General features: G+C 47.5%; 1 protein-coding gene across 2 annotated transcripts in view; it reads left to right on the top strand.

Annotated features, from left to right (window-relative positions):
* The first annotated feature begins 15,435 nt into the window (after nt 1-15,435).
* The window catches only part of USP22 (ubiquitin specific peptidase 22), a 113,302-nt gene continuing 109,349 nt past the window's right edge, over nt 15,436-19,388 (top strand). The window contains exon 1 of one of the 2 annotated variants that reach the window (XM_063342935.1): nt 15,436-16,287. In XM_063342935.1, coding sequence (XP_063199005.1) covers nt 16,162-16,287 — 126 coding nt within the window. In that variant the 5' untranslated portion in view covers nt 15,436-16,161. The remainder of the gene's footprint in view (nt 16,288-19,388) is intronic. The other variant, XM_063342933.1, reaches the window with a different exon arrangement.

Raw genomic sequence — 19,388 nt, 5'->3', positions numbered from 1 at the left:
CTGTCTTCTCCAGACCCCGCACTGCAGCATTTTCCAAGCTCAGTATGAAAACAGTGTAGGCTCAGTGAGACTGCATTTCTGATGTATTATCATGCTGCAAATTCCTGATCTTTGCAGCTAACCCAAAAGCCAGGGAAGAGGGAGCAATATCCTCTTCTCCTGCAGCTAAAGATCCTCAAACATACACCACAACCGTTTTAACCGAGTCGAACGCCTCCAGGGGAGCCAGTGCTGTTTTGTCACGCACAGAAATGGAGACATGACAGAGCTGAGGTACCATTTCATTGCTTTAATTGCTGAGTGGACAGCTCAGGCCGGGTGTATAGAAATACCTCCTACCTGCAGCTTAGCTGATCTCGGGATATCCAACCCCATCTTTCCCTCCTGCCTTCCCTCTTTCTTTTAGAGTGGTAAAAGCAGGTAAGGTCTGAGGGCTGGGCCCCCAAGAGCTGTAAGGCAGCAGGCACATATGCAGAGAAGCGTATATCTCACCCCTCCTCTGCGTTTTGGTGGGTTAGGAAAGAGTTAAATGACAACAGAGGGAGAGGCTGTGCTATTGTTCAGGCATCCCTGGGTCCAGGGTGGCTGATCTCTATTCCCGGATCTGCCTCTGGTTTCCTGCATGACCTTGGACCGGTCACTTACCTTTTCTTTTCCTTAGCTCCCAAATTATAACATGGAAATCATTCTCTTCTGCGGTGCCTCGTTCCCTGCGGGTTTCAGGGTGGTTGAGATGATGGGAGGAGGAGAAGGCATTTCCACTGGAGAAATATTTACATAGAGGGTAGCAATTTTTGGACATGTTCTTGTTTGCTCAGATAGAGCGCGGGCTGTGCATATGGTGAGATTTGGTTTTTTTAGTAGGCAAACCTGTGGTGAAAGTCAAATTCCATTTGTCGCGGATGCAGCTGCCCGAGAGCAATGCCAGCTGCAGTGATCCTTTTCTTCACTAGATGGTGCTTTTGATCAAAGAGTTGAATAACGGCAGTTCTTTTTCTGCACAGAACTTCCTAATTTTTTTCTTCCCCAGTCTCCATTCTTTCCCCTCTTCTTTCTGTGCCTTAACACTACGGGGAACGCTTAATGATGCTGGATATTGAGCAAGGCTAATCTGGTGGTAACACAGGCTCCAAGCCACCCGCACCCACCAGCCAGCTTGTCTGCTGGGCTTTGGTTTTTGAAGCGTGTATCAGTGCTGCTGGGCTGTGGCAGAGAATTGAATTCTTTCCGTGTTTTCTATTCCCATAAGGAAAAGGCTTCAAAGAGCGGGTCCCCTCCCCCTCTCTGCTGGTGAAGGGCATTTAGGGAAGCTGGGGAAAAAAAAATCCAGCTCTGACAGAGGCATTTATTTAACAAACCACTGCTTTTCCCTACCTTAGCCGGAGATTGCTTGGTTGTTTCTTTTTTCAAAAAGGGAATTGCTGTGTTTATATCCATCTTTGTATTCAGGAGATGGTTACCTAGCCAAGGTCATTGCTGCTGCATGCCAGTACCACGCAGCGAGCCAGCCTCCTCTTCCTTGAATGAGCGCTGATTTCAGCAAGGCTTCCCCAGGTAAAGAACAGGAGAAGGCTTGAATCTGCCAGTGCAGGGTAGAGGAAGCCCCCAAGAACAGCCTTCCCTGTTATAAAGGCAGCAGAGGAGATGAATGAAATCGTAATCAAACATTTCCTGTGCAGACATGCACGGGGACCGGTTATTAGCTCGTAGAGCATGAGGCACAGCGGGGTGTGTGGTGTGCTGTCATCGCTCGTGTCGGTGTGTGCAGGGCAAATCGGGCAGATGGCCCCCAGCACCGCAGTCCGGCACATGCAGACGGTAACCGTCCTGTGCTGGCCCCTTCCCGGTCTGTCCCGAGGCTGTGGCTCCTCTGTCTCTCGCCTGCAGCCATGACGTTTGCTCACATTCCTGCCCTCGCAGGGCTACCTGTAGCCCGCGGAGCCCGCTCCTCCCTGCCAGGCCACCGCGCACGCTGCAGCCCTGCATCCGGACAGTCCCACCACCGGGGAGGGCGCGAGGTTACATCACTCACGGCTCCCTCCCCCGTGGAATTTTACAAACATTAATGAATGGGGCTGGATCGCTGCTATGACGCCAGTCAGCCGTGTACAGATTTATAGTCCGAGGCCAGGAGAGATTATGCCTCTGGCATGGCACCAATGACAGCAGTTCCGTGTGTGCACTGACAAGCCCACAAGGCCGGTTCCCGCAGCAGCCCTGTCCTCACGTGCTGCATGTCATGCCGATGGCAGTGACGTCCCCACAGCAGGGACACGATGCTGTGCTAAACTGCAGTGTGACACAAAACTCCTCTCGGGACTGGGAGCTGACAGTGATTTCTTTGTCATTCCCCCGTCCTCATCTTCCCACCGCACATACATTTGTTCATCGTTAGTAAGATATTGCTGATGACTAAACCCCGGGTCTTGCGGCACAGAGAAGCCGTTTGAAGGAGCAGCCCAGAACTGCGGGGTTCAAACTCGTACGGAGAGCGAGAAGTGGGGACAGTGCATTTCCTCACGTCTGTTGGATCTGGAGAGCAAACCCCTCTCCCAGTCCCTCCTGGCTGAGAGGGAATTGCATCACTGGCGCGTGCAGATTATTTATTTTTTTTTTTCTGAAACATGCTTGTTTTATTGATGGAATTTGCCAGCGTGTCCCAAATTATGTGATTCTGAAATTTAAAAGCAACCTACCTGTGTGGGGGAGAGGACGAGTGGTTTTGGCTTTGCAATCTGGCTCTTCCCTCCCTCCTCCCTTTTCCCCACATCCCCATGTGTTATGGAGCCAGCTGCTCCCGGAATAGTTTGGGAATGAAATGTCACCGTTTGAAACTGGTGAGTCACACTTTTTGAAGGAGCGGGGAGGGGGGAGTGTGTGTGTGTGTGGGGGGGAGACTATGAAATCTTGCGGCGTGGCAGAGCGTCTCCTGGTGAGTACAGAGCGAGATTTTTAAAACCACAGGCTCCCTGATGATGGAGTCGAGGGGCTTTGAATAAAGGCTGCTGGGTGTGTCTGTGCTGGGTTTTTTGGGGTTTTTTTGGGTTTTTGTTTTTTTTTTTTTTGCAGGAAGATCTCAAAACCCTCTGCAAACTTTAATTGTCCTCCTTCGCCATGCCCGCTGCAGCTGGATCCTAGTGCCTCCTCCGACAGGACTAGGCTGTATCTGTCTGACAACACACCTACAGTGACTCTCTTAATTAAGTCTCCCCGCACCGCTGTGAGGTATGTAATTACAGTGAGACCTGACTTAAGCAACCACTCGAGGGACTAACAAAAAAAAAATTCTTTACCAGAGCAGGAAGGAGCAGAATTTTACTGAATACATTTTTGGGGCTGTTTTAGGGGAAGTTTGTTAAACAAAAGGGGTTAATTATGTTGGTTTCTTCTCAGTGTATCCCAATATTAGGACGACGCCTTTAATACACTGGTTGTTAACATAATCAGGGTTTTTTTTTTTCCTTCCAAAAGGATACTTGAGGTCTTTTAACAGGGATTGCTATTAAAAAAAAAAAAGTGTCAATTAGTGCAAATGGTGGCAATGGTCTTACGAAATGAACTGTTGTTTATCAGAAGCTGAGTAGTTGTCCCTCCCTGCCCAAACCTTGTCCAGTGGTAAAAATATTTAGTCAAAAGGCAACATTTGGGATTCCTGCTCTATTACAACCATACAACCACCCGTTTTCATGACTCTACGCGGCAGCTCTGCCTCGTGGGTACTAGGAATTGAGTGTCTTCAACTCAACTACCGCTGTAGTGGTGTCTCCCAAAAGAGGGTGTCTCCCAAAGAGCTGGTGTTGGGTGTCTCCCAAAGAGCTCTAGCGGTTCCAGGAGAACTGATTTTCGGTGTCGCTGCCCCAGCCCGCTCTCAGGGGTCTCTGACCAGTCCCCGAGGTGACAGGCTGGACAGTGCGTTCACCATCCTCAGCCCAACATATTAATCTCAGCTGCCGGCTATTTCAGGTTGCATTAACATTCCAAGCACTGGACTGCAGTGGCCGTGGAGAAGACATGCCACCCATTTTGCAGCCTCTGCTTTGACAGTAACAATCTCCAGCTGAAAGACGGGAAGAAGCTGGAAATAGTAATATCATAAATGGTCCCAGTATGGGCTGGCAGGCTTCCCCTCGAGTCCCACCTTCGGTGGCATCCTGAATACATTCTGTGAGTAAAAGTCCCAAATTGCAAGCCAAGCTATGCAGCTAACTTAGTGGAGATTTTGCAAGCGTAAGCCCAAGGGGGTTTGATGCCATCTCTGTCTATTTTATTTGGAAGACTGAGCTAGTAGCAAGATTTTATGAAGTGTGCATTTCTATCTCAGATTTTAGATAGTGTTAACTAGAAACCCACATATTCTGTCGTCACTGGATGTGACAAAAATAATCCCTGGCTGCAGAAACTTGCTGCAGAGGTTTTGTTTAAGACAAAATAAAACAACCTCAGAGACAACCTTGAGAAGCCAAATCTGGGTGACATTCCACATGCCTTTTTCTCAGCAGCAAAGCCTGCTTATCAGCCCCACTCTTTTCTCTTTTGTGTATCATTGTTGCCTTTTTTTCTTAACTCGGAATGTCTCAGTGATTTGGCTTACGCTGCGGGGCCGCAAAGAGTTGAACCAGCAATGTTGCAGGAGCTGAAGTTGCAGCAGCGACGTAGGAGTGAGCCACGGAACCGGGTAAGAAAAGGGTAACCCTACGGGTACCTGCTACACCATCAAGTCTGAACTTTCGGATGTTCCAAACCAGTAACTCTAAGAGATGTGAAGGCCAGCGGATCGTCAGCTCTGAAGCATAATGACAGTATTTTAGTGCTTGATACTGTCTTAGCCTCTGTTTCTTCGAGGATAGGTCTCTACCTGGCATGTTTACCTCCACAGATCACTAATGGGGATTCCCATTATCTACACTTTCCTGCAGATAACTCCTGAGGTAATGCTGGGCATGATCGGTACAAATACATCCTCCTGAAAAATAACTTATTTCTTAGAATGAGGTTAGTGTCATTTCAAATTGAGTAACAAAAGATGTGACCGTCCGACTCACTGAACTACTGAATTCACATTTGAAGTCTCAAAGATGGGTGATGATTTCTTTATAACTTCATGGGTTTTTGCACAAATCAAAGGATTTTGCCTCATCACCTACTGTGGGATTTCCCGGGCTGCCTGAGACCAGACATCCTCAGCCTCTTAGACCTTGGCAAAACTGACACGTGATGTGTGGAAGTCTTCCTAACATGAACAAGCATTTCAGGTCATTCTGAAAGGCCAAGATTACTACCGATTTGGGTTTGTTGGGGTTTTTTTGGGGGGGTTGGTGGGAAGGGACAACTGAAATGACGTTTTACATTCATTAGGGGAGCATTGTCAGAACACAATAGAAGAACAGACAAAACCCAGTCCAGATTCTGTGGTATTTCCTAAAGGGCTCCCTCTGGCACATGGCTATTCCCTGCCAATCCTTTTGTATTGTTTTTGATAATGAATAGAAGCTGAACAGATGATTGTTGCATTGTCCATTAAGTGATTCATTTACATTAAACTGCACTCCAAAAGTAGGCTTTGGGTGGACTTTTTTAGTCACTTCAGTTATTTATTTATACAGTCTAATCACCATCTTTTAACTCTCCACTGTACATAATTATTTCCTGATTGCTTCAGCTAAATTACATGGGGTGTAGCTCCTCTGAAGTCAGTGGTCCAACAAGCCCTGACATAAGAAGCAGCATCTCTGCATTGTCAAAGATGCTTCATTTTGAATGGCCACCTCTAGAAAACTCCCCCTGTTTAGGGACGGTGCTGAGGCTCTTGAGCATCTGTGGGTCCTTAGTCTCCTTGGTCCCTTTCTCTGAAAGGCGAGTTACGAAGCATAAACTTTGCTGCATGAACCGTCACAGTTCCACTGATTTCCTCATTAATCTCTCAACTCCGGCTGCATGTCTGCACCAAGGTTTCTTTATTAACCCAGGGCTTCCATTACAGTTTCACGCTTTTCTTACAGAGGTCAAAAGTTTTGGTTTGTTTTGTTTTGCAGGGTGTGACAGATGTTCTGTGCTTGAGGGCATATTGACAGTACTGCAGTTACAAGAACTTCAGTGTAAGAAGCTATTTAGCCTCAAATCCACATCCAGAACTGCAGGTTCACTAATTTGGATGTACTAATGACCCATACTGAAGGGCTTTTTGATGGTTGAAGAATATAAGGAAATCAACACTCTAGGCCTTTCCATCTCCCCTTGTCTGAGAAGTTGTGTGACTTTGCATTTGTTGAATAGTTGTAGTTACAGCCCAAAAGTCCCGATTTCCTAGTTATTCTCAGTTCCCCATTTGATGTACCACAAAGAGAGGTTCAGTGTGGGCTTTTGGTTCTGTCTGTGTCAAAAAGTAGAATCTGGGGCAAGGCAGCAAAATAGTGATGCAGAGAGGGGAAGGGAACGGTTCTAATACTGTTGAGTTGTTCATATAATATGGCCTAGGATTAAATCTCCCAGGGCAGAGCAAAGCAGCCTTTGCAGTCTTCTGGGACGTTTTCTTAGTCTCTTCTGTGCCTAGGTAGAAAAGAAAGAACAGAAGTTTGTTTTGAAGAGTTTCTATGCCTGTACCTGCCAAGATGAGGCAAGAAAGAGATTGACTCTTTGCAACCAGTTTCCGATCAACTCGTACGCCAAATGAACAGGGAGGACAAGTACGTTCCAGTACCACTGTAGCATTCCAGCTGCGAAAGACATCGCACTCCAGCTCTTTGCCATTCTCTGCTGCTCCAGCTACAGAGCCTGGGCAGAGGCTGCTGCAAGGCTACCTAAAGTTTAGGCTTCTGTGTGTGTTACGTTTCTGTTACCCTGCTTCAGAAACTGCCTTTGCCTGGTCTGTCATTAACTTTCCGCCCCTTAGGATCTCCCTGAGCTTTAGCTTTCTTTTGGGTTATATGGGATCTTCACAAGCCCAGATGAAACTCAGCAGATGCGCAAACAAACCCAGCCCTCCCCCTGCATAAAGCCACAAAGTGTTGCTAGGGTTTCCCCTGCTGCCTTCCACTTTAACCCTCCAGCGTTGCTCTTCTTGTATTCTTGCTCTCCCAGGAGCCCACATCGCTCTGTGTTTAGTGGCAGGCGATGAAATCAAACCGTGCATTAGCAGCTCCATAATAGCTTTGCTCAGTGGAACCCAGCTTCCTTCATTAATCCAGAAAATGAGAGTTGTTTTCGTACATTTGAGAAGCTAATTATTTAAGTGCTGGGAATTAAGGCTCATCAGATACTGGAGACTGATTTTGGTTTTGCTTCCCAGGGGATGGACTGAGATGGAAGGAAGCTGGTTTTGCACAGGTGTGCAGAACGGTAACTCACCAGTACTCGGAGCAGGGAACAATAGTGTGCAGATCCTTGTCTACCTTGAGCATAAAAGCCCTTCTCTTCATACATCCCTTTTCTTCCAGATATCATCCAATGATTCTTCCCATTGAAATAGATTTTTTTTTAAGTCACCACTGATCAAATAACTCTATAGCTTTATTCTTTTCTGCCATGAAAAGATGTACCCCACTTGTGGTTGACCTAGACTGAATATTTTGCAATAAAACAATAACGCCTTGTCTCAGCTGGGTTTTTAGAGAGGGAAGACAGCTCACATCAGTTGTCCTTCTATAACCAATTCTCCTTCAGCCTTACCTTTGATCACCATACTCAGAGAGGGGTTTCAATAGACCGGCGGCTGTCTAACCTAGTGAGGGACCTTCCGGTGGCTTGGGAAACAGAAGATGAATTGGGTGAAAACCCCCCATGTCTGTGGGAAACCACAGACCAGGACAGATCTGTTGTTATAAGCAAAGTTTTTACAACAGAATGACTTTCAACAGTAGATGGGTGCTTTTGACATTCTTCACAGAAAATCCATTGATGCTATTGCCAATCACGATATGCTAAAGAATGAGGATTTGGTTACGATAGCGTCACTGGATGGATCCACTCTTTCTTACAAGCAGCTTGCCAAGAACTAATTTTTCATTTTTACTGAGATAGCCAACGTCTTGTGTTGTCTTCAGAGACTAAGGGAGGGAACTTTTCTGTGTGTTCGGTTGAAGCCAGATGTTAAAGTATTGTCTGGATGTAATTGACTTGACAAATAGCAGGAGTGACATTTTAGCTCCATTTAAGTCAGTGGCAAAATTCCTGTTGAGTTCAACTGGGGCCAAGATTTCATCCTATGACTGCTGATGGGAAATCTAACAAACAATCTCCAGAAAAATAAGCGGAGGCGTTCTGTTTTTCCAGGACTTTTCAACCTATGGGCCGTGAACCCTTGGAATTCTGTGCAGTACTTTGAAGAGGTCTGCAAAAGATCACAATGACAAGGAAGCTTATTGTCAGTAGGTTTAAATTAGCTATACAAGGATCCATTATTCCAAGGGAAAACTTCAGGAGTCGATTACAAAATTCTAAGTCAACTCAATCCATTGTAATCCACCTGTCTTTGTACTCCTTGGACTAACAGGCATCCTTCTGGCAGGACCTGTGCAGCTGAACTAACACTTTGTCATTGAATATTGTGGATTTAAGCAGCCAGTCTGTCCCCTGTGTAGGACTGAGCCACGTGGAGACCTCTAATCTGGCACCTATTTACCAGTGGATTGGGCTCAAAACAAAACCTTTGTTTTAGAGAAGCTGGTGTAACTGGGAGTACACAACCAATTCATTTTTGCAGCAAGGTCAGTAGTTTGTCCCTGAGATAAATGAGAAGGTACACAGTGTTCTCCCTACAGGCTGCGAGGTGTCTGAAGTATCTCAGATGAACTTTATTGGGAACTAAAGGCAATCAGCTTCAGGCAGAGTCATGCAACACACTCTATCTATGATATCTCCGGAGGTTTAAGCTCTGCGGTCGGACATACAACCTGATGTGCTTTAAAGGCTTTGGATTAAGTAACGGCAGTACTACTTAGATGGAAGTTCATAATGCTTAGATGGAAAAAAAAAAAAGGCTTGAGCTAGGGGGAAAAAAAAAAATCACTAAAGCTTTAAATATAGCATAATTTTAAAATGTTAAAAGTGTTCTGTTTAGGGTTTTAAAATTTTTTCCATGTGGGTTTTGGTAAGCGAAGTTGTTCTGTAAGTTCTTTCCTGTTAAGATGGTGGGAGAATTTGTCTTCTTTAGAAAAAATGCGAGAGAGGTACTGAGGAATCTTTTTGTATCTACAGAATCTTTTTGGAATCTACATGTATTATGTATTGGTTTTTGCATGGAGAGTCCTTGTGCTGGCAGGAGCAAACAGAATCTTTGTGATGAGAACAAGACACCATTACTGGGCATAACACGTGCACACAGGCTGACTTCTCTGTGTCTCTTAGTAGAAGATGAAATGAGGTTCGTATCTGAAGACCTGGGTCCAGGGGAAGCCAAAAAGGCTTCCACAATCCTACCACAGAATACCCAAGCCGTGCTTCTCTCCTCTTGATATGGAGGAGTGCCTACTTAGGAGCCTGCTTTGATTGCTCTACCAGAAGCTGGAAAACACTTAAGGAGTGCTACTTTATGGTAACGTATTCCTGAGTTCCTTTTTAGTTCTACCAAGCATGTGGAGAATTAAGAACTTTGCAAGCTATTCAGTCCTTGAGTTTCAAACCAGCAAGCAATGCAAGCTCCTCAATAGCCCCTTCAAATTAATTTTTGGAGCCCGGGTCTTCAGTCTAAGGGAAAGGTTCGTGTTTACCTGGGAACTGAATTGGACATGTTAACACATATCATGTGGAAAAGCATTCCCAAGTGATAAAGTAGCAGTTGATTCATGGCTATCCAGCAAATTCTAGAAGTGCCACCTTGGGATGACATGGATCGAGGATACAGTTACTTCGCTTTTCCATGTGAAGAGCTCTCCTTCTTCCCAGCTGAGCTATCATGTAACATAGTAGATGGCTCTCTGGAGGAAGCGTTTGCTGCACATTTGCAGTATGTTTTAGCTACTATCAACATTTATATTCCATTGTCATTTGGGGGTAAGCTCTAATTAGCATAATTATCAATGTTTTAAAATTAAAAATTCCTCTAAGAGACGTGGGAGGGATTAAAACTGTTTTCTGCCCCCAGAGGCAAATCCCAAGCTATCTGCTGCACCAAAAGGTTTTATTCTAGAAGCGTTCCCAAGCTATGCCCAAGAGTAAATTAAACACCAGCAAACTTGTAAACTCTCGTGTGTGTGTGTAGCAAGCAGGCCCTGATTTGACAATTACTATGTGACAAAATATTGTCGCTATTTTCCACTCCTGTTTTGTTTTGACTGCTGCTCTGTGCTGCTGTGTCACCTTTAGTGTGTGGGCTGGAACAGTCACAAGTGTTTGTAGAGTCTGAAGTTTTTATACTTCACAGGAAAGACTCTGGTGTCTTCACAAGATGGAGAACAAAGGCTTTAATGACAATGTCCCCTTCCAGAGGTTGCCTCAAGCTCCCCAAGTCAGGAGCTGGCCTCAAAAAATCTCAAGAGCTATTTTTTCTGCATTATTTTAAAGCGGATTTTCACGCTGTTTCTAAAATGATTCATTGATAGTGAGAACCTCCGGTTGGATTTCTGGCTTAATGAAGACTCCCCTTTATGGAGAATAAATGCCAGGAAAATCGCGGGGAAACTCTGAAAGGAATATCCTTACCTTGGAAATGTCCCCTAAGAGCTGATCTTTGAATTTCTGCATTCCTGCCTTTGGGGGGTGACAGTGGGGCTCAGCTCCCATTGATAGCAGGTTTGGTCAAGGATGGGTGTCCTGCATGTGCATTCCTCCTGTCGCAAAGAATGCTTCTCACATCCTCAGCAGTGGATGGGCCATGAAACCTCAGGGAGCAGGAAGAGTTAAATGTTGTAATTGTTCTTGAAATGGCCAGAGAGAAGAATTAGTATTTTTCCAAAGGTAATGTTTATTTGAGAGGGAAACACTAAAACGCAGGTGTTTCTTAAAAGAAAACAATTGTGTTCATAAACTCACGGTGTTATTTCTGCAGAAGACAAACACCAACACACCCGACACTGAGTAAACATGGGGAGTCTGCAAGAAAGAGTGGCAGAGAAATCTCCATGAAGATTTCAGAATCTGCAGGGCTTTGAACACATGTATTGTCTTTTTGGTATCCTATTTTTTTAGAGAGATGGACTGAAATTTCATTGGCAGAAATTCTGTCTTTTATCTTTATCTCCTGTTTTTATGTGGTAGCCATGGAGAAAAGCCCGAGATTAGTAACAGTAGGTTGTTACAGAATAAGAATAACTCTCTACTTGGTTTCAGACTGTAGTAATATCGGGGGGGTTGTTTAACTGGAAGATACTGAGATCACATAGAATAAATACTAAGTGCTGTTAGGCCATTAATCACCCATCTCATTGAGTTCTATCCACATTGAACTAAATGCTGGTGATCTTTAACTTCCATCTATTCTGAGGGATATTTAGGTGGCTTTCACAGGACAGAGGGTGGCTCTCTATGCCTACTGCTTTTGGAAACAATGGTTTGTTCTCCTGAAGGTCAATGTGTTTATACTTTTGCCCTGCCACGGACATCAGGGCACCCAGACCCTTGGAACTTGAGTCCGTTTGGCTAATAATGAACGAAATGGGCCATATTCTGAAGCTGAGATGCGTCGAGCGCCACAAGAAAGCCAAATACAAAAATACTACTTTAACAGCAGCGTCTAGCAATCAGTTTCGAGATTCCCTGTGGAAGCCCGTAGTGAGAAAGTTTAGGGAAAGGAAGAAGGTGGTGAATCTTTTCTGAGTACCTAGGAAGAGACTGGATGTCTTTGGTGGTGACATGGGCTAAGAAAGTGGGACAATGGTAGGAACAAAGACACCACCCCTTGCTCTGGTTTGCTATTGGCAAGGCAGGCTATGGGTAGGATTAGCAAATGCCTGACCATAAAGTTTTAGTTTCCCAGATATCACTGATATCCATGCTGTCTGGTATATTACTTGATTTGCTTCCCCTCAGCATCTCAGCACGTAGCCTCATGCACGTTTTGCAACTTTTCTCTAGAAAACTATTTTGCATCTTATACAAACATGCAAACCAGAGCTCTTGCGGCATATTTAGGAAGAAAGGAATTTGCACTGCTTTTGCTGGGATGACAGAGACACATAGTGACACACAGAGATAATATCACATATAGTTAAGTTCTACCAGTCAATGTGCTTTTCCAACATATATCTTGTTTCCAAATGATCACAGCTAATGTCCTGTTTTGATTCATGGTGATGGAAACTAGGCGTGGATGACGAGCTAATTTTAAGGCTACAGAGGAAAGGCAGATTGTCAGAGACCAGGGTCTGTCTGAAAACTGGCTTCTGAATTAAAACTAATCGGTAGCTTCCTTTGATGGCCCTTTTTGTATCTGGATAAGAAAAATACAAGAGAACTTGTTTGTGTTACTTCTCAATTTTAGCAGAAGATGTCAGAACACGATTGTGACTTATGTACATTTCTTTTGAGAAGATAAAAGAGTTGTTTGATTAGTAAATGTAAAAGATCCATGCTTTCCTGCCGGTTTTTCATTGATAAAGATCTGGTAGATGTTAAGATCAAGGTTATTAAAAACGGTTTTGGACATTTCTGAGGTGAAACACTCTTTTGAACATGTGTGCTGTAGATTTGGTGTTAAAATCAGAGTGATATTAGAGAGTATGGCTGATCATGGCACATAAGAAGTTTCTTTGGTATTGTCTTTGTGAAGATAGGACAAGTGTGTGGCATTTAGAGTACAGTTCTGTTACAACTGAAGTCAATAAGGAATGTTAACATCGGCTTAGTGGAAGTAGAAAAGGATCATTGCCAAACCCATGAGGCTGTTTTTTAACATTGGGAGAGCCTTCTCAGATCTATGAAGGTTTCACTTTAGCTCAGTTATTACCATTTATTATAATACCTAATAACCCCCACTGATCCTCATTGGACAAAGGCAAAAACAAAAAAAAAGCTTAGGAGCTAGAACAAAATAAGAGGGAGATTTTGAGAGCAGCAGAGTTCAGGGTAATCATCAGGTAGATGTTGGTATTGATATGTAAGTAGTTTAGTGAGCCTCAGCTCCCTTGCCCGCTCTGCAAGCAAAAGGTTCTAATCAGGGGTTCAAAGGAATGAGGAAGCTATGTAGGTATCATCAGGGAGCTTGTCCCAAGCATGGGAGAAAATGTAGCTTAATTGATTCATACTGTTTCTTGTGTTTATAAAAGAGCCATTCGGACTGCGGGGAATGACTGTCTTAGCAAGACATCCAGCCGTTCCCTGATGTGGGAAATGCTCAACACTGGGGTCATTAAACTGTATTCGTTAGCATCAGGAAGGTGTCACGTATGTGCAGGGGTCTGCTCACACAGAAAGGACAAGGGCTTAGAAGTCCTGTCGTGGTTCATAGTGTCTCTGATGCATTAGGGTGAGTGGGTGGTGTCAGAGCTGCAAGGCACGAGTGACTGTGGCTGGCAGCATTGTGCTCTGGAGTCACGGGTAAAGATGTGTACGAGGGGGACGGGTTAACATGTGGGAAGTATGTGCAGCACCAGCTCTTGTTACCTTTTCAAGTAGAGGTGTAGGCTGCACGCTCGCTGTGATGACTTAATAGGTCTAATGATTATGCAGGGTCAAAGAGAGGGTATAGCCTCGCTCCACATTTCACACGGAATCTTCTGAAACTGCTTCTCTGGCGGTGCAACGAGCAGTCTCTGCCAGTTTGTGTAAACAGCGGGATAATCGGGACCTTTCCTGTTGAAGGCAAAGGTCTCTTGGCATCTTTGTTTTTTTTCTCCTGTGGGGCAATTCTAGTTTTGTTGCTGGAGCTGTAATCCCCAAACTGTATGGAAGAGGGATTTTGCAGAGAGGCTGACAAGCAATATGAAGCAGACAGACGGAACGATCCGTGTTACCATTACAGGAGGTCACCCATGTGGCACACGGCACCACTGGCAGGATGGCGTGGCCTGCTGCTGCTTCACAGCCTGAGGGTATAAACTCAGGTCTTTCCCTAGCCGTGTATTCCCTACTCACTTTGCCACCAAACCTTATGGTTATACACGAATCATGAAAAAACTTCTCTTATACTACCAGATACCCTGCTTTATGTCTAAAATGGCAGCACCTCTAAATAAAACGGAAAGCGATTCTGTCCTCAGGTGATAGTTGCAATTGTCTTTGAGTTCTGCAAGTTGCAGCAGTCAGCCAGGGAGCTGGACAGGGCCTCATAAACGTCTGCCAGGTGAAGACTTCAAGGTTACAGCTCCTGAGAAGGAATGTAAATAGCACATATTGAAACACGGATTGATAAAATAACACAGTGGTAGTTAACCACTACCTTTCTTGTTGCACAGTCCTTGCAGGGCTTTCGTTAAGGACCTAGCCTCTGCAAAGCCTCCTGCCTCTCTTTTCACAAATCATGGCAGAATTCCTGTCCTCCTGCCTCACTCCACCGTTATGGGACCCTATAGCGTGTGTGGCGTAACAAGCTAAGAACAGATTCAAAATGTTTTTCACTGTCTTCTCATTTCCGTGTACAGCCATTTATACGGAAAAGCTGAAGTAATACCAGTTCTGGCAATATACTACTTTTGTTTCTTCCCTGTGGAAACTCCAGGAGAGCGGGATGGTGGTACAGAGGCACCATATATGGTCCTCGGGGCAAACCGGAGCGTGTCCCGGATCCTCTCCCCGCACCCCAAGGACCGGCGAGGCCTGTTACACCCAGACCCGCCCCCGCAAAGCCGCACTCGGCTTTTTGAACCCGCGAACGGTAAAGGAGGGGGAAGGGCCTGCCTCTCCTATCGATTCTGTCCCGCGACACCGGAGCCCGCTGCGGGAGCCCTGAGCGGCGCCCAGGCCGCTAGCGGCCGCCCGGCGCGGAGGCCAAGGCTGGCAGAGAGGGCCCCTGCCAAGCAGAGAGAGGCAGGGGCGGGGAGGCAGCCCTGCCCCGGGGAGCGGCCCGGCCGCCGCCGCCCCTCTCCCCTCAGGAAATCACTGAGGGAGCAGCGAAACAGCCGGGACCAGCGGATGTGACAGCAGCGCGGCCCCCACAGCGCAGGCCGCTGCTGGGAGCGGCCGCCCCCTCAGCCGGCCGTCGCCAATCCCCTCTCGCCTCGGGACATGACTGACGGCCGTTCTGACCAATCCAGCTGCAACACTCGCCAGGCAGACCACGCCCCTTCTCTCCGTTGGCCTAGTGTCCTGTCAATCGGCCGAGCCCTTCCCGCCCCTTTCCGGCAGGGGGAAACGCTAGGTAGGAAGGGTGGAGGGGGGAGAAGAAAGGGAGAGAAACCAATGAGACGCTAGAGAAGGCCCCCTCGGCGGCGGAGTGACAGGCGGCTGAACCAATCGCCGCGCTTCTTCGCCCTCCGGCTCCCTCCCTCGAGGGTGGCGGGGCAGAGGGGGCGCACCTACCGCCCCTTCCCCGTTGGTCTGTCCCACTCCGGGCCTGGCGGGCTAGGTTGAGTTAGCGGCTCGGACCATCGCACAGGGCGGGCGGAGGGGGGTGCGGGCGAGGAGGAGGAGGAGGAAGGAGACGACGAAGGAGGCGGGGGGGGTGGTGGGGGCGGTTTAAAGAGACAAGAGCCGAGCGGGGCGGCCGGCTGGGGGAGCAGGAGCGGCGGCGGGCGGAGACTCGCCCCCTTCCCCACACACGCTCGCTCACACCGCGGCCAGGGTCGCCGCCGCCAGCGCCCCCTCCTCGCCCGCCCCTTCCCCCTCCGCCCGCCGCTTCCACAGCGGCCTCTATGAGGTAGAAGGGAGCGGCGGCCACTCCGGGGGCGGCAGCGGCCGCTACAGCCGCCTCCTCCTCCTCGCCTCAGAGAGCCCCATCTTTGTGTGTGAGGGAGAAGGGCGGGCGGGAGGGAGGGAGTGCGCGCTGCCCGCCCGCCGCCGCCGCCGCGCTTTGTTCGGAGCCGGGGGGCCGTGGCGGCGCGGAGCCCCGGCTCTATGTGCCAGCCGCTCCCCGCGCCCCCACAGCAGCCGGCGGGGGCGGCGGAGGCCGCGGGGCAGGCGGCGGCCTGAGGGGCCGGAGCCCCTGAGGGCGGGTGCGCGGCGGGGGGGCGGCGGGGGGGGCGTGAGGCCGCCCCGGCCCGTGTCGGTGCGGTTGCTGCGGAGGGGGGGAAGGGGCCGGCTCGCTGCCCGCCGGCCCGGCCCGTCTGCGGGCGGATTGATGTGGGGGGGTCTGACATGAGTCCGCCGGCGGCCGGGTGCTGCCATGTGACCGGCTTCAAGGTGGAGAACTGGAAGCAGAACCTGCGGGCCATTTACCAGTGCTTCGTGTGGAGCGGCTCGGCCGAAACCAGGAAGCGCAAGGTACCGGGGGCGGCTCGCATCCACCCCCCTTCCCTTCTTCCCTTCCCTCCCTCCCTCCCCCCCCTCCCTCCCCCGGCCCAGCCGCTCACACGCACTCCGCCGCCTCGGCCTGCCCGCGGGCGCGGGGAGGGGACGGGTCCCCCCCTCCGGCCTCCCCTCCCTCCCCGTGGGGCAGGTGGGCCCGAGCCTCCCCCGCCCCGCCGGCCGCGAAGGGCCGCGGGCTCCGGCATGCGGTGGTGGGGGGGAGGGAGGAGGAAGCGGTCGGTGCCTCCGGGGTTGGGAGGTGGTGTGGGGGGGGGGGGTCCCGGGGATGGAGGACCCCACCAGGCCTCCCTCTCCGCCACCTGCCCCGGCGGCGGCGGGGACGGCTTTCCGCAGCGGGGCTGTTCCGCAGCGCCTCCTCCTCCGGGAGGTGCGGGAGGCAGCGAGGGCTTCCCGGAATACGGCGGCGGGGGAGGGGAGGCCCGGGGCAACGGGCAGGTCCGGCCTGCGGCCGAGCTTTGTGGCGGCGGGGAGCCCCGGGGGCTGCGGCGGGGCCGGCCGGGGCAGGGCGGCGTGTGCGTGGGGAAGGCGGGCAGGCACAATGGCTGCGGGGAAGCGAACTGGGGGTGGTGGTGGGTGCTGCTTAATATTTATATTTTTTTTCCCTTAAAAGAAAAAAAAAAAAGGCTGCTCGTCTTCATAATCCCCTTGGAAAAGGGGATTCCTGGTGTAGTAGGGCGGGGGGGGGGGGAGAGACTGACCCAGTGTGGAGTAGGCGAAGGGGAGAGGGGAGTTTGTGTTAGTGCTTGGGGCAGGCAAACACCAGGGAAAATCCTTCTTCGTGAGGCAAAACAGCACTTTTCCCCACCTATCTTCCCAAATTACATCCCTGTCCACAGTGCAGGTTGCTGGAGGGCTTCTCTCTTAACTATGCAACTAATTACTGTTTTTCCCTAGAATCAACTAGTTTGGTTTTTTTTTTTTTTTTTTTTACTCCGAAGTGACTTAGCAAATTTCTATCAGTCATCATATTCGTGGATGAGGAGGGGAGCGCAACAGCTCCATGTAGGAAAACTTGGGTTTTGGGACAGCACAGATTGTGTTGAAGTGACCCATTGAAAACTTCCTGATCCCAGTTGCTTTGCATTAAGCTGCTCAGCTTATTATTGATAATAGAACTGGAGTAAGAAGGATGTATTTCAAGGATGAGGTGGCTAACCGTTTTTCTGTGTTCAGTGTATGTTCTCAGGACAAGCCAATTTTCCAGTTTTTTTACTCAAAGAGGAAAAAATCTCAGAAGAAGCATATTTTAAATGTATTAGTTACTTGATAGGCCTGCAAAATACAGCCAAACTTGTTTTCACCATTTATAATCCCCTACAAGTCAATATTATGAAGTATATTAGTCAAAATCTGGTTTTATTTAGTGTGTCAAAATACAAATTGGTATTTTATACCAATACTTGTAGCTTAAATGGAGGAAAAAATTATACGTGTGCTGCGGAAGAAAAAAATGACCACTGAGGTAGGAAGGTGTCTTAGACAGATATGAATCAAGTGTTAGGTGGAAGAATTAAGATAAAATTTCATCAGCAAAATTAATGCTTTAGCTTCTCCCTCCCCCCAGCGTGGAGCATTCTTTGTAACCTGCATACTATTTGTACGCTGGAACAGTTTGGGTTTTTTCTTCTGAAATCTAATGGTAGTGATGTGTTCACCATGCTTGAAAAACAGCTGGAAATAAATAATATTCCATTGTAATCAATCTGTTCTTACTTCCTGTTGGCACAGCCAGGCTCGTAAAGCAGACCAGGATTGTTTCAAAATTATCTATCATCTCATGGAAAACATTGGTTTTCCAAATACAGGCTAAAAATGTTGTTTTTCCCCCCATTTTTTTAAGCAGGTTACTGGTCTGAAAATAGTTGGACTCCTGAATTCAGCCAACCTGAAATGATCGCATATAGGGAGTACATATTCACATATAGGGAAACATTTTGGGTAGCTGAATTTGGGATTCAATTCCCAGTCTATAATCATAAAGATTGAAGAAAGTATGTAGACAACAGTAATGGCACTTACCTCTCCTGCATATAGATGTGAGACCTTCTTCCGTGGAATTTTTCTTTACTGAAATTCTGTGTCCGTATGTATACCTTACAGTTTTACATGTAAGAATTGATAAATGGCATTTTCTGTTTGGAGGCGTGTTTATAGTCTAGTAACTAGAAAACAATCCTTTGTCTTTTAATATTTTATATATACATATATTATGTATGTATATAGTTTAGGTGCATAGCTCAGACTGCTTAAGAGTACCTATTTATTGGTGAGGATTCTTGTTCTTAACCCTGATCAAAATGATGAGGTCAAAGTAAAGGTTTGGTAAAAGGTGATGTTCTTTTCTCTTGCAAAATCAAGGAGAATCACATAATTAATTTATCACAGAAAACATTAGACATATGTAGTTGATAGTTAATGGGAAGCATTGGTCAATTTAACTTTTAGTCAGATGAACCTAGCTGTAAAAAAAAAAACCATCTGGGCTGTCTGGTTATAAATTGTTAGGTTTCTAGAATGGTAATGTACTACCCCTCCTAAGGCTGTCTTAAAAATCTAGATAGCAATGGGAACTGCAGGGGGCAGAAAGTGTCCGTTCCTCCTGCTTTACTTACACTGCCTACTGCATTATGCTTTGGAAGACCATTTTAACGCTGCTTGCTGTTCATTTTTAATACGTACCTTTTCTGTGAATAAGCTTTTATGAGCTTCACCTCTCAGTTCAGTATGCTTTACAGCCAGTGTTTTGAATAGAATAGCTGTAAAGCAGTTTACAGCTGGAAAGCTATTTCCTGGATGTGTATTTGAATCCCCAGTCAGAAGCAAGAGGTAGTTATGTGTGTATCTTTGTAGATACCGGAATTCTGGTGAAGGTTGTAGGAGTACGTTTGCTTCTGAAGCGTTGTCTACGCCGGGATTGGAGCTGTCGTCATGATGCGTTATTGTATCTGCGTGAAGGCTGTCGCTTGCCTCACATCGCTGCATCTTAGCCAAAGTAGTAAAGTGCAGCAGTCGTAGCACACATTGTTCTAGGCAAAGGCTTTGCCATGGTGTAAATG

The sequence above is a fragment of the Chroicocephalus ridibundus genome, chromosome 8, assembly GCF_963924245.1.
Source record: "Chroicocephalus ridibundus chromosome 8, bChrRid1.1, whole genome shotgun sequence".
NCBI classification, from domain to species: Eukaryota; Metazoa; Chordata; class Aves; order Charadriiformes; family Laridae; genus Chroicocephalus; species Chroicocephalus ridibundus.
Note: the sequence above shows the minus strand (reverse complement) of the source record. Positions and strands in the feature narration are given on the sequence as shown.